This window comes from Rhinoderma darwinii, chromosome 1 (genome assembly GCF_050947455.1).
Source record: "Rhinoderma darwinii isolate aRhiDar2 chromosome 1, aRhiDar2.hap1, whole genome shotgun sequence".
NCBI classification, from domain to species: Eukaryota; Metazoa; Chordata; class Amphibia; order Anura; family Rhinodermatidae; genus Rhinoderma; species Rhinoderma darwinii.
Window position 1 is genome coordinate 456,604,038 of NC_134687.1, and position 13,531 is coordinate 456,617,568.

At 39.5% G+C, this 13,531-nt stretch overlaps 1 protein-coding gene across 12 annotated transcripts in view; it reads right to left on the reverse strand.

Moving 5' to 3' along the window:
• Window positions 1–6,444: 6,444 nt before the first annotated feature.
• The window catches only part of ARVCF (ARVCF delta catenin family member), a 738,556-nt gene continuing 731,469 nt past the window's right edge, over window positions 6,445–13,531 (reverse strand). For 10 of the 12 annotated variants that reach the window (XM_075832471.1, XM_075832494.1, XM_075832495.1 and 7 more), the window contains 4 exons: window positions 11,817–11,870; window positions 10,477–10,568; window positions 9,203–9,317; window positions 6,445–7,842 (listed from right to left, as the gene is read on the reverse strand). In XM_075832471.1, the coding sequence (XP_075688586.1) occupies window positions 9,216–9,317; window positions 10,477–10,568; window positions 11,817–11,870 (248 nt within the window). In that variant the 3' untranslated portion in view covers window positions 6,445–7,842; window positions 9,203–9,215. Of the gene's footprint in view, window positions 7,843–9,202; window positions 9,318–9,990; window positions 10,066–10,476; window positions 10,569–11,816; window positions 11,871–13,531 lie in introns of those variants that run through there. The other 2 variants (XM_075832508.1, XM_075832502.1) reach the window with 2 other exon arrangements.

Sequence of the window (13,531 nt, forward strand, 5' to 3'; positions counted from 1 at the left end):
TGACTACTCTCCTGCTCTGCGTTTGGTACCTCGTACACTCCTGGTTTGACTCGGCTCGTTCACTACTCTCCTGCTCTGCGTTTGGTACCTCGTACACTCCTGGTTTGACTCGGCTCGTTCACTACTCTCCTGTTCTGCGTTTGGTACCTCGTACACTCCTAGTTTGACTCGGCTCGTTCACTACTCTTGTTGCTCACGGTGTTGCTGTGGGCACTGCACTGTTCCCCTAGCTTCTGTGTACCCTTGTCTGTTTGTCTGCCGTGCACATATTGAGCGTAGGGACAGTCGCCCAGTTGTACGCCGTCGCCTAGGACGGGCCGTTGCAAGTAGGCAGGGACTGAGTGGCGGGTAGATTAGGGCTCACCGGTCTGTCTCCCTACCCCGGCATTACAATGTCATGAGAAAACCATCTCAGAATCGCTTGGATAGGTAAAAGCATTCCGAAGTTATTACTACAAAGTAACACATTAGATTTGAAAAAATCGGCTGTGTCCACAAGGCCAAAACAGGCTGTGTTCTTAAGGGGTTAAGGAATACCGTTGCCATGAAGGGGTGTACTTGGTCTGCAGCAATCTTTAGGTAGGTGTTACGCGTCACATTCCATATAAATGCCAGGACCCCAGCAGGATATTGCCCAGAGCACCACATTACCTCCGCTAGTTTGCCTACCCATAGGGCATCCTGGTGTCATCTCTTCTCCAGGTAAGCGACGCACACACTGTCCACATAATAGTAAAAAAAAACAAAAACACGAGTCATCAGTGTACTTCTGCCGCTGCTCCGTTGTCTTGTTCTTATGTTCACATGCTCACACGGTTTTGGCGGTTGCCAGTAGTCAGCATTGGCACTCTGACTAGTCTGCAGCTACATGGCCCCTAATGTTGAAAGCTGTGATGTACTGCGTGCTCTGATACCTTTCTATTATAGCCAGCATTAACTTTTTGTGCAATTTGTTCTGTGGGATAGGACCAGACAGGCTAGCCTTTACTCTGCATGTGCATCAATGAGCCTTGGATGCCCATGACCCTGTTGCCGGTTCCCCTTCTTAGGACCACTTTTGATAGGTACTAACCACAGCATATTGGTAAAACCCCACAAGACCTGCCGCTTTGGAGATGCTCTGTCCCAGTCACCTAGCCATCACAATTTGGTACTTGTCAAAATCAGATCCTTATACTTGCCAATTTTCCTGCTTTCAATACATTAACTTTAAGAACTGACTGTTCACTTGCTGCCTAATATATCCCACCCCTTGACAGCTGCCACTGCATCAAGATAATCTCCTGTCTGTAGTTATAATGTTATGGCTGATCTGTTTATGCTGCCAAAGTATGGCAAAATGTGGTGTAAATTGAGCCTTAACAGATATTATTTGAGAACATACAAGATTTATTACCAGCTGAAACATGGTGTAATAACAATGAATCCATACATTTCTGGGAGATCGTGTCATGGTTTCAAAGTGTAGATTTCATTAAAGATGATGACAGTCCAGAGGCCCTCTGATGGTGCAGTCCACTGAACATAGTACAAGGTCACATTCAATGTTTGGTCCAGGCATGGTTTATTTAAAACAGGTCAAGCTTGTCATTTTTTCCACACCTGGCACTTAACAGGCATTAAATCTATCCAGATTAGTAAAACATCAGCATAGAATATACAATGTTATCTTAACATGTTCTTTGATTCTGATTATAGATCAGGGGAAAATAAAAATTTAAAACTTTTCACCTACCAACCACTTTAAAACCAGTCAATGTTTTCTTCGTGAGAATTATTATATTACAGTCTAAATACAATTCAAACAACCCATTGGCTTAATGTATCAACAAAAGTTTGCAAACAATGAGAGGGGAGAATGGAAACCTCCTGCCATTTTTTTTCACTTTGCTTATATCTATCATGAAAGTTTTTTTTTGTTTTTTTTAAGGCACATGATAGTTAAACAGGTTTGCTTTTATTTATTAATATATTTTTCAGGTGACGTTTCCTTGAATGAACCTTAGCTGCCAAAGTTTGGTAAAAGAGAGCAAAGTCTGGGATTTCTCTCAACATTGGACTGCAAGAAAATAACAAAAAAACAAGCTGGATTCTGGAGCAGCAAAGGGTTTACACTGCCATTAGTGACCGTAATAATATCACACCACCTTATTGTCTACGGACTTGGTCCCCAAGGAAATCTCTGACCCACCTACTACAATGATCATCATGACCATGGTCTTGGAATTTTGATTTGCCATGGTTGTATAGCATACATGTTTCCTTTTTTTTTTTCAAACCCTTCTTCGATCACTGATGATTGGAATACGGACCTCAATGTGAGGATAATGTTTTGAATATTTGTAGCTTGGCGAGACTTTTACTGCCTGGTTCACCAATCGCCTCTGGGCACAATGATCCAAGAGGAAGAGATTTATTCTCGAACCAGCACAGCTTTCATAACCCGCAGATACACGGCTAATGAGAAACACTAAAATTACATACGGCTATTGAATATTGCAGCCACACAACCTTTACAAAAAGCAGAGTACAAAAGATGGACAATGTATAAAACTTAGGAATATATGAACAATAGATAAAAATGCCTTTGCAGAGGTGTTAAAAAAAACAAAAACTGACAAAAGTTTTATGTGAAAAAAAAAAAAGTAGGGCAAGTCATTCAATACTAAAGGACTGCTATGTTTTTAATTGGAGTTCACTTAAAAATAATAATGGAAAATTGCACCAAACGCGCAAGCTGACCGCAAAGTGTGACCCCATGCGAAGTGTCATTGAAACATTAAGCAATTATGCTAGTAATATTCCACTAAACATATTATTTGCCACACACTTTTTAAATCCATAAAAAGGGCAGCTTCAGTCTGCCATATATTTAACTTTTGTAACGGTAACAATGCAGGCTTCTGATACTGAGTTATCACTAGACAAACACTTTAGATCAGGGCTACTCCAAGTACTACATAATTGATTTTAACTATTGAGTGACAGCTGCAGTCTAAGGGTACGTTCACACGCTTAACAAAATACGGCTGAACATACAGAGCGGTTTTCAAGAGAAAACCGCTCCTGATTTTCAGCCGTTTTTTAATCAAACTAGCGTTTTTCGTGGCCGTTTTTGGAGCTGTTTTTCTATTGAGTCAATGAAAAACGGCTCAAGAAGTGACATGCACGTCTTTTTACGAGGCATTTTTTTACGCAGCCGTTCTTAGAAACAACCACGTAAAAAACGCCCCGTGGGAACGGAACGCCGTTTTTCCCATTGAAATCAATGGGCAGATGTTTGGAGGCATTCAGCCCCCATATTTTTAGCCATTTTTTGGGGCATTTACGGCCCAAAAAACGGCTGAAAATAGGTTGTGTGAACAAACCCTAACACTGCATGAAACGTAATGAAATAATTTGGACTTCAGCTGTAGCTCAATAGTTAAAATTAATTGTGTAGTAATACGCAACTTAAATTCTAGCTCACTGAACAGTGTTACTTTGACTCAAAGTCTAAATAAAGACTTAGGACTATTTAAAATGGTCCAATGACTACCTGTCAAGTCACGTTTTGCATCACTAGAAAGATGAAATGTACACATAAAACATATTGTAAACCTAGTATACCAACACACCTACTACACACTGCCGAAATTATGTATTTTTGCCATACAGGCCTCATTATAGAGTATATACTACATATAAAATGTACAAAATACATTTTAAATAAGTTAATGTCTCTTAAATGATGGTCAAAGCTGGACTGAGGAAATCCCAAAGCAGCACCTGGCTAGAATAAGTCGTTCAGTTTGGTTAAAGTAAAAGTCAAGCCATAGCATGTTCCATTTCATACATTATGAATTTTTAATACTTTTATTAGTTGATCATGTGAGTATTCTGTGGTCAGCTTTCAAAACAAATATGAGGCCTGATCTAGATATCAGAATGTTGTTTGGGTAATTTAGGTAATTTCGGAAATCAGACACTTCTGTTCTCGGCGAGATAAATATCTAAATGACAACAATCCACAATTCTGAGCAGACACTGTATACATCTTATTAGGAATGAGAGCTTATTAAGCCTTTGTTCACATCTGCGTCGTGGTTCCGTGTTCTGTCAGGGGAACCCATAGCTTTCCGTTTGCATTACCATTGATTTCAATGGTAATGTTTCCGTTGCAAATGGTTTCCATTTGTCTACTTTTTTTGGCGGAATCAGAAGCGCAGTCAACCACGCTATTGATTACTCCAAAAAAACGAAAACATTACGAAACTGAGGCAAACGGAAACTATTTGCAACGGAAACATTACCATTGAAATCAATGGTAATGCAAATGGAAGGTTATGGTTTACGTTCATGGGTTCCCCGATGCAGATATGAACGAAGACTAAGTTATAAGTGAGAGATTACTAAAAAGGTGATGGATGTCAAATGCAGTTTGGTTTTCACCAGTGAGAAAATGTGGTTGCCATTTTCATTACAGTAATTAATACAATCAAATTAGATCCTATTACACGGCCTGATATGGGCCAAGAAAATGAGCGCTGATTAACGAGACGTTGAACGGCGCTCGTTTGCTCTTTTCACAAGGAGAAAAGCTTGGTTATGTATTGGGTTGATCGTTCGTCACCCCATACAGTTCCATCATGTCGGCAGCACATCTCCCCGTTTACACAGGGAGATGTGCTGCCGACAACAATAATATTTAGTGCTGCAAAAACGAGCAGATCAGCCAATGAATGAGCGTTTGCTCGTTCATGGGCTGATAATTGCCCTGTGTAAACAGAGCAACGATCAGGAACGAGTGTTCTGTAAACGCTCGGTTGCCCGATAATTGACCGGTGTAAAAGGGCCTTAAGTGTTTGGCAGAAGCATCATTCATTTTAAGGGTATGTTCACACGCAAAATCAAACACGCCGGAAAGTGACGGTGCTGTTTTCAAGGGAAATCAGCCTCTGATTTTCAGCAGTTTTTCTAGCCAAAAACGCTTTTTGAGGTGTCTTTTGGAGCCGTTTTTGGTGTTTTTTCCATTGAAACAATGAAAAACAGCTCAAGAAGTGACATGCTCCTTCTATGAGGCGTCTTTTATACGTGTTGATTTTTTAAAACCAGCGGCGTAAAAAAAAACGCCGTCTGATCTAAACGCGTTTTTTCCATTGAATTCAATGGGCAGATGTTTGTAGGCAATTAGCTAGTGTTTTTCAAGGCGTATTTTGAGGTGTTTACGCCCTGAAATACGCTTGAAAACTCTGCATGCAAACATACCCTAACTATAAGAATCATTTGCGTGGCATGATGAACCATATATTTATTTTATCTAAACTAGGTGCCAATAGAGATGGGAAATAATTTCCAAAGGGAGCTGTACAATCCTTGTAAGATTCTTTAGGCTGTTATTCATAAAGGGGTATAAATGTTAAAGCGGTATAAAGCTTCCAATTAACAGGCTCTTCCACAAAAACTCTTCCACAACACATTCCTGCCGAGGTAACAAGCTCTGCTTGAACTAAGCGGACTTTTTGTATGGCAGTTCTGAGATCAAGAATGGCACTTGCGACAAATCACTTTAGACCCAGCAATATGGCAATATAATCTGAACTATGAGCAAACATGAAGAATCCAGGCTACTATTGCCATATGGCACAAGTACAAAACGTCATGTTATTGTTCAGTTAAACACAAACCCTTCAGTATGAATAATTTATGGTTAGCCACTTCTACAATGAAACTCACGTGACTCTACAGACCCCATTGTTGAGATAATGTCAAATGCGGGTAATCGGTTGTCTAACCCATTACTGCTTGGAACTGCTTATTCAAATGTCTATATTACAATTTGCGAAATTAAGAGCTCCTTATATAACGACCACATGTTGAAATTGACCTGCAAGGAAAGTCAATGCATCTTCCACTCTTCCCAGGAATAATGCTAAGGATATTAACAGTCATTTAGAAAATTCTCCAGCTATTATATGGATGTTAAAATGCAGATTAATTTTGCTCTTTAGATATATATAGTGACAGATTCAAAGTGTGTGTCTCAGATATAAAGTCCTCTTGAAAGTATATTATTATATATCCTAGGAAAAAAATGAAGTTACAAAAATGTTAATGTGACGTCATCATTTGACTATGTATACAGAATCAATAAATGTATAGTTTCGAGTAGGATACAAGTGTGTCTGGATAGCAACCGATATCTAATCACTGGGGGGGGGGGGGGGGGAGGGGGATACCTGCAGCCTTGTATAGAAGACAATCATCCTGTAGTAGGTAGTGGGTTAAGCTGTGATTCAGTATTCAATGTGGCTACACAAGGATTTTCTACATCAGAACCAGATAAATTGATTACAAGGGTGCAGGTTGACCCCATACAACTCACACTAACAGATGGACTTTTCGGCAACTATTAATAGTTAAGTTGATCTCTACAGCTTTGTTTTTTATATCCAAGAAAACATCTACACACATCAAGTTTAGTACAGCATGAAATATTACATCAATGTAAAAAAAAAAACCAGTCCCATCCCTGCACACACAAGAAAGAATGCACGCCTTACCCTCTGTAACAGATTTGTTTGAGCACCTACTGAAAATACAGTACAATTCAACAGTAAATGTAATTCCTTATTTTAATCAAAAGATTAGAATTGCAGCAATGCGTTCATGGTAAAAGGTCTTCAAAACAGTGGAGGTGATTGCAAGATGAGAAAGGGCAAAAGACTTGCAGACAGTTCGGAGATGGTTGGTCGGTCCTTGAAATCTTTGATGCAAAAGTGGATGAAGACAGAAAGCTTAGGATAAAAGGCAAAATTATTGTACAGCAGAATATTCTGGACACCGATTGCAACCAGAGAGGAACGTACTATAGCTGCAGGCTCTGGAGAAAGCAGCTGTATTCTCGATATATATATATATATCCCATGTGAAAGAGAGTGTATGTATGTATGTATGTATGTATGTATGTATGTATGTATGTAGGAGCTCACACTGCATTCCAGTTAATGACATGCACGGCTTTGGAGTAAAAGTCCTGCGAAGGTTGAGTATTTGGCAGAATGATGCCAGTCTATAACACATTCCATAGTCAGAATGCAGAGATGACCTGGGGAAGGAGCTCTATTGATGGTGTGTAAAGCTTTACATCACATTCAGATTCTTTCTAAAAAAGGACAAAACCATCACAGCTATCTAACTATTTCTTTTCTCCATTTTCTCTTTCCATGCAGCAACTTACGTTTTACTCAATCTTGGTGAAAACCACAATCCTTATGATATTCCCATCACTTTATAAAATTATATGCACCTCAGGCCACAAAACTTCTTTTTTTCACAGTTCAAGCTGAGGAAGCAAACCGAAAACCAAAAGGAAAGGAGAAAGTGCTCAAATTAAGTCAATGTCTTAAAAGTTTTGTGGCTTTTTGATTTTCGTGCAGGAAACTTGTCCAATAAAAACAATTCCCTTCTTTTCATCTTCTAGTCCTACAAGCCGCACATCCCAGCTTTCCGTCCGAAAGGTGATTTTTCTTCAAATGGCGCAAAGTGCAGGAGGCCTCAAAGGGAATGTTACTTTATGAATATATACTATACATATGTACTAAAAAAGTGTCAATTCTGAAGTAAAATTAAGCAACAGCGGTTTTTGGCGATGATCACATAGTTTGGTTCTCAGTCACAGCAGATGGCAGTTTTCATCCAGTCTCTTACCAAAATGGTCCTCCTGTGAAAACGTTATGGCAGTGGTGGGCAATGATACCTCCAATGTATATTTAAAATGAGAGATTCTTGGTTTGAAATTTTTTTTTAAAATATTAACATAAAAAAAATTTCTTCTCAAAAAGAATCACCGCAAGATTATCCCTGTAACAGAAGAGATTAATAAATTGGAGAGTGACAAATCAATCGGAAGGTGGTTATGTTCAATGTAAATTTGATTCTAAATAGCATAATAAAATTATTTTGGCAGTAGCAAATAATTTAGACTTAATAAGAAGAATGCAGTTTGGCTAGATAAAACGAGCAATTTGGGACTTGGCCTTGAACATACTGCCGACTGCAGTGGTTAGCATCTGGACTATTATAAACTCCTGGGTGGCTGCTTTTACCTGTGGCCGGGTATACGAGAGCAAGTCTTAAGAATGGAAAATCCTGGTAAGTGAAACATTGGTAGCACATAGAACTCCATAACTCTGGCCAAAAGCTGAATCTCTAGTGTTGTCTGGGGATACATTTTCACCTTACTTGCAACCTTACTTTATTGTAGATAGTAGACAATAGTAAATAAAAAAAATTAAAATCACATTCAAGTTTGTATGTATAAGGCTCTGTTCACATCAAGTTTAGAGCCTACATTGGCGGTATACATCGAGATAATCTCCCAACGTATACCTCAGACGGAAGGCTGCAACATACCCCAATGTATTGGCATACAGTGGGATATGTCGTTCATAGGCTCCTACTGTAAAAAAAAAAAACAACCCAGAAAATGTATGTATTTATACCATTTGCATGGAATGCAACTCTATATCTACACTATTCCATATCGCAAAAAAAAAAAGTATACCAATTAATACCGGCTCGATAAATGGAGCCCTATGTATATACATTTGGTGTTAACGCCGGCAGCTTTTCCAGTTGTACCAAATGTAGGCTCCAAAGGGGATGTAATCTATCCGAAACGTTTTTGATTTTAAACTATTATATCAAGATCCCTTGACATAGGATTGTTCCATCAAAAAAGAGTTTACAAGAAGGAAGTAACATTTGTTTATTTCAGTATTCTTGACCAGCTTTGATCAAGATGGGAGAAAAATTATACGAGAATAGGAACAAAAATTGTCTTTTTTTTCCTTACACAAACCACTCTACTCTTGTGCATGGATTGTGTCTGGTATTGCAGCTTATATTCACTTGAAAATGTATGAAATATTAGAAGTTGAGATTGATCTTCGTGTAGTATAAGCTGTCCATGCTGAAACACATATTACCGTCTTTGCCATCATACAATACACAAACTAAGCAGGTTAGATAAAAAAAAGAGACAGAGCAAAAAGGAGATTTCAAAGCACTCAGAAACCAAAAGGAGCGTCAAATTTTTTTTTCGTGCCATGCATCAAAAAGAAACAAATCCTCTTTATTCTTAGTGAATTTGTAAAGAAATGATAGCTTTAGTGGCGAAAAGTTACACAACCAAGATCCCACCGACATTAGACAGACCTACCATGCATGCAAAATTAGACCCAGGAGTCAACAGGCTGCGGTTTAGTGTCGCGTGCATCCACCAGATTGACAGTAGGCCTGTTACTCCGGGTAATGTGTTTCTTATTTGAGTCATTCTGCAGCAGCAGTAAAGGAAAGGAGAGAGCAAAACAGGTATTAATGCAAGGAGAGGTGCAACATCAGCCAGGGCTTGTAAGGAAGGAGTTAATCCTGTGACAAGTTAAAGGAGTCACAAAACGTTAGCAAAGGAGCCATAATCTGACATTCTAATGCAGAAATTGGGAAGCATTTTTCAATATCCCATTATGAAGATTATGCAGTGCAGAAAAATACAGCATCACACATGTTCCTTTACAGCACATCACTTGTGACCTTCCCAAGAGACGGTACCTACAATGGAGACTAAACAGACTAAGCTTTCTGCCATGGGAGGCTGATAAAACCGTAACGGAGAACACAGCGCTATTCACTGGCAGATAAAAGTTAACCGGGCCATACACAAACATTTTGGTGTAGTAGTCTTAACTTCTATAGTTCCTGCATTTCAGTCTGTATGCAATTGGATAGAGAACACTGTATACAGACCAAACATGAAGACTAAAAGGGTTACTGAGCTCTAACCAAGTAAATTATTATTTTCTGCTTCTTTCATATTAGTCTGAATAAGGGGTCAACTTTTTGACGTCTTATCAAGCATTGTGGTTTACCTAATATAAGGTAGGGATCTACTACTCAAGTGGATCAGTTAGTCTGCTAAAATGTCTACACTTAGCCTATGATCACTTCCTCTAAATGTACATCACGTTAATAGTGACACCTAGTGGATGACATGAAACTTACATGTCTTCCCTTTTTAAATGTGGGCTATAAGAAGAAAAAAAAAAAAAGAAAAAAAAAGGGTACAGCCGTAAAAAGAAAACAATTACAAGCAAAATTTTGTCAAAGTATGCTGTTGAAAAGGATCAGGTCAAGGCTTTTTTTGGTTTTTACCCTATAAAAAAAATGGCATATCAATATTGTTCTAAGGAAGAAACCGTAAACTTTGTAGAAATCGTTTTCCTATTATACATGTTAAAAGTGGTCACACTTACACAGAACAGCACAATCCCAGTAGTTAAAATATGGTCAGTAGAGTAGCACAAGTTCACTTTAATCTGCTTAGGTCATCTTATAATTGATCATAAAAGTGTGGTAAGCAAGTAATATACCCTGCCGCTGCTCCGCAGGTCAGCCACACACCCACACAAACCAAATGTCATGCCTAATAAATGGTACCTTTAAGGGCTCCTTCTCGGACAGATCTCCCATGTTTTCATTGGATCTGTATTTGCGCTCCTTGTCTCGGTGATCAATAGTGGAATATCCATCTAAGGGAAAAAAAGTGAAATGTGCTTAGGATTTCCAAAATAGATCATTGTGGATAAACCCTGGACGCAATTATTACCACGATAGCCACATGTCTAGAGTAGAGGAAGAGGTTTCCCAGAAATACCTTTTGTATTGCCACTCAGTCTTTTTAACCACAAGTAAATCACACAAAGGTTTCTAGAACAACATCCATTGTGTTTTGGTAGGAGCTGAACACAAGGCTGGACTTTAGCATGGCATGATTGGGATGGATGTGGGGCTCCATCTATGGCCATTTTTCTTGGCAGGTATTTTAGGAAATAGGCATAGAAATAATGTGAGGTAAATAAACATAAGGCTCCGTTCACATCTGCGTCATGGCGTCCATTCACAACACTGTCACAATGTTGTGCCGGATCCATCGTACAACGGATCCAAACGAAACCAATGGACCCCAGTGACTTATAATTGGGTTGGTCAGTGTTCTTGCTGTCAAAAGGTCAGAAACCTCACCAGAATAGTGCTACAATCTCATCTATTCTTGCTGTCCAAATGTCTGCTGGAGGCTGTGAACCCGAGCTCTGAAAATCAGTGTGAATATAGCCTAAGGTAAAGTATCAGATGTATGACAGCAGTAATAGCAATAGTAACAGATTAACTAATAATTATCTCAGAGCTGAAGATATGCAATATTGTAAGAGACCTTGGCATGCTCCTTCTGATTCCGTACATATGGTGAAGTATTGCTTCTCTGAGGGATTATATCCATACATACATCGCCTGATGGAACCTGTACGGGAGTGCACGGACATACAGGTACCATTCACAGGGCTCTGCCATGTGCATGAGCCCTAACAAAGAGTCAACATAAGGCCCAGTTCACACAAAGTTTTTTTAGTGAAGATTTTGACGCAGAAACCACATTGGAGTCAGCGCCAAAAAGTCTGAAACCACCTCCCATTGACTTTAATGGGAGGCGGAGGCATTTTAGCCACTCGTGGGGAAAAAACGGCATGTCCTTTCTTGCCGCGGTTCCGCCTCTGACCTCCTATTGAAATCATTGGGAGGCAGAAGTGTTTTTTGCTGCGTTTTTAGCCCGCGGTGCTCAAATGCGGCAAGAAAGTGCAGGCAGGTCAAAATCTGCCTGCAAAATACTTTGTGTGAACAGGGCCTAAGAAAGACTGTTTTCAGAAGACTGTACAAGATAATTCCTTATCTCTTTATACAATGTATCTTCACTGTTCACTTCTCTTCCATTTTTTGCTTACCAGGGCCAAGTTCCCCCATGGGGATCATGTCACGGCTTCCAGACTTCTTATTTCCTGTAACGCAGAAGACGACTATTTAAGCAACCATTGCTAAGTTTCAAAGATGTTACTGCTTACAAGAAGGTGCAGAAAAACAAGGCATACAAAGAATACGGCAAATACATTTAATAGCTATTAAAGAGGCTCTGTCACCACATTATAAGTGGCCTATATTGTACATAATGTGATCGGCGCTGTAATGTAGATTACAGCAGTGTTTTTTTATTTAGAAAAGCAATTTTTGACGGAGTTATGACCTATTTTAAATTTATGCTAATGACTTTAATGGACAACTGGGCGTCTTTTACTTTTTGACCAAGTGGGCGTTGTCGAGAGTAGTGTATGACGCTGACCAATCAGCGTCACACACTTCTCTCCATTCATTTATACAGCACATAGTGATATAGCTATATTGCTATGTGCAGCCACATAAAACACACTAGAACGTTACTGCAGTGTCCTGACAATGAATATACATTACCTCCAGCCAGGACGTGATGTCTATTCAGAATCCTGACACTTCTGTAGCGTATGTGTGATATTTACAGCAAGGCAAGCGTAATCTCGCGAGATTACGATGTAACCTGTCATTTAAAACGAGATATCCTATTCGCAGGATATTATGCTGCATACCCTGGAGTTTGGAGTCAGAAGCAGATGGCTCTGTACACTGCATAGCGGCCGGGCTGCAGAACAGCAACTCTGCTCCTATTACCTTGAATAGGAGCAGAACTGCAGTATTGCAGCTCGGCCGCTATCATGTGACCGGAACCATCTGCTTCCGGAATTGACATCCGGAGCTCGGAGGCAGCTGATCGGTGCAGGGTCTTGTTGTCGGACCCCCACCGATCATATACCGATTACCTATCCTGTAGATAAGACATCAGTTGTCCGTGCCTGGACAACCCCTTTAACCCCTTCCCAACATTTGACGTATCCATACGCCAAAGTCGGGTAGGGGGAAGTATGGAACGGGCTCACGAAGTGAACCCGCTCCATACGATGCCGGTGTCGTCTGTATGTTACAGCCGACACTCCAGAGTAACAAGCGGCATCGCGCTTGAGCACATTCCCGCTCGTTTAACTCGTTAAATGCTGCGGTCAAAAAATGTAAAATACCAGAATCTCTATTTTTGGGTCACCTCATCTCCCACAAAAAATTAAATAAAAAGTGATCAAAACGTCGCATGTACCCCAAAATGGTATCATTAAAAACTACAGCTTATCCCGCAAAAAGTAAGCCCTCATACCACTTTATCGAAAAAATAAAAGAGTTATGGCTCTCAGAATTTGGCGACACAAAATAAATTTTTCTTTTAAACTATATATATTTGGTATCGACGTAATCGTATTGACCCAGAGTAAAGTTAACATGTTGTGTTAATTGCACAGTGAATTCCGTAAAAACAACGCGCAAAAAACAATGGAAGAATCAAGATTTTTTTTTCATTTTCTACCCCACAAATAATTTTTTTCCCGTTTCTTAGTACATTATATGGCACAATAAATGGTGCAACGAACAACTACAACTCGTCCCGCAAAAATCAAGCCCTCATAGGACGATATAGACTGAAAAATAAGGAAGTTATAGATTTTGGAAGGTGGGGAGGAAAAAAAACTAAAATTAAAATCTGAAAAAGGGCTGCGGCGGGAAGGGGTTAATTGTAGTGCTATTT